Source organism: Nicotiana attenuata, unplaced genomic scaffold (assembly GCF_001879085.1).
Source record: "Nicotiana attenuata strain UT unplaced genomic scaffold, NIATTr2, whole genome shotgun sequence".
Taxonomy (NCBI): Eukaryota; Viridiplantae; Streptophyta; class Magnoliopsida; order Solanales; family Solanaceae; genus Nicotiana; species Nicotiana attenuata.
The window spans coordinates 69,700-70,978 of NW_017673996.1; the positions used below are offsets into that span (position 1 = coordinate 69,700).

General features: G+C 38.6%; 1 protein-coding gene across 1 annotated transcript; it reads left to right on the plus strand.

The window, feature by feature from the left end:
* Nucleotides 1-284: 284 nt before the first annotated feature.
* On the plus strand, nucleotides 285-992 carry LOC109217784. The gene is made up of 2 exons (XM_019382048.1): nucleotides 285-593; nucleotides 642-992. The coding sequence occupies exons 1-2, from the start codon at nucleotides 285-287 to the stop codon at nucleotides 990-992; spliced, it is 660 nt and encodes a 219-aa protein (XP_019237593.1).
* The last annotated feature ends 287 nt before the right edge of the window (nucleotides 993-1,279 follow it).

Here is a 1,279-nt window from a genome sequence, read left to right on the forward strand (position 1 = left end):
ACAGTTTACTCTCCATCTGAGTTGGTCCTGTTTAAATTTATGGGGTAAACATCTTACATCACTCATATATTTTGCATGAATAGTTAAGTTTCCCTAACGAATCTAACTGTTCAATGAGCATGGTTATATGTGTAATGTGCTATTTTGAATTTAATTATTCTAAATACATAGCTAATGATCTATTTAATCTGAATATCCATCAGATTAACCATGTCTTCATTCAACCCACATACCTCAATTTTGAACCAAAACAAGTTAGAAGGACCGAATTATGTTGACTGAAAATGAACCTTGATATTGTCCTAACTGCTGAAGGTTACAAATTCGTAATCACTGAGGAGTGCCTAGAAAAACCTGAAAATGCTACTGATGATCAGGTTAAGGACTATGACAAATGGTTTAAGGCTGATGAGATGGCGCGATGTTACATTCTTGACTCTATGGTGAATGTTTTGCAACATCAGCATCAGTCTATGGGGTCTGCTTATGACATGCTCGAAAGTCTCAAGGAGATGTTCGGTGAGCAAAATTGTGCGGCTAAGCAGACAGCCATGAAAGCCCTTTTGAACACCAAGATGGATGAAGGATCAAAAGTCAGGGACCATGTTCTGAAGATGATGAGTCTTCTGAATGAACTGGAGGTCCTTGGAGCTGTGATTGATAAGGAGTCTCAAGTTGAGATGGTCCTTCAAACTCTGCCTGACAGTTTTCAAAATTTTTTCTTGAATTATAATATGAACAAAATGGATTTGTCACTAGCGAAATTGTTGAATGAGCTGCAAGCGGCAGAATCTATTATCAAACAACAAGCTCCAGTTGTGGCACTCAATGTTGAGAAAGCTTCAGTTACTAAGTCGAAAGGCGGTAAGAAAAAGAAGAAGGCTCAAAAGGTTTTGTCACCTGGAGGTGCGGCTGGTGTGAAAAAGCCAAAGGAAAGTGCTATCATTGCAAGCAACTCGAGCATCACAAAAAGCAATGCCCTGCCTATCTGACAAAGTTGAATAAGCAAGGTAATTCAAATTTAAATGTCGTTGAAACTTGTTTAGCTGCTGTTTCTACCATGTTTTGGTGTGTAGATTCGGTAGCCACTAATCATATCTGCACTACTTTGCAGGGGTTTTAGGAAACGCGGCGGCTAAGTGAGAATGAAGTTTGCGTTTTTCAAGCTAATGGCGAGCCAACACCAACTTTAGCATTAGGAGATATTAGAGTTTCGTTTAGTAGTGATAGAGTTTTAGTTTTGAAAGATGTTCTCTATGTACCTTCCATTAGAAGGAAT

What these genes read in the sequence shown, in the direction of transcription:
- LOC109217784 (XM_019382048.1), top strand. Translation starts at nt 285, where the DNA reads ATGAACCTTGATATTGTCCTAACTGCTGAAGGTTACAAATTCGTAATC. An exon ending in AGATGGATGAAGGATCAAAA is followed by an intron (nt 594 to 641) that starts GTCAGGGACCAT and finishes AATGAACTGGAG; the next exon opens with GTCCTTGGAGCTGTGATTGA.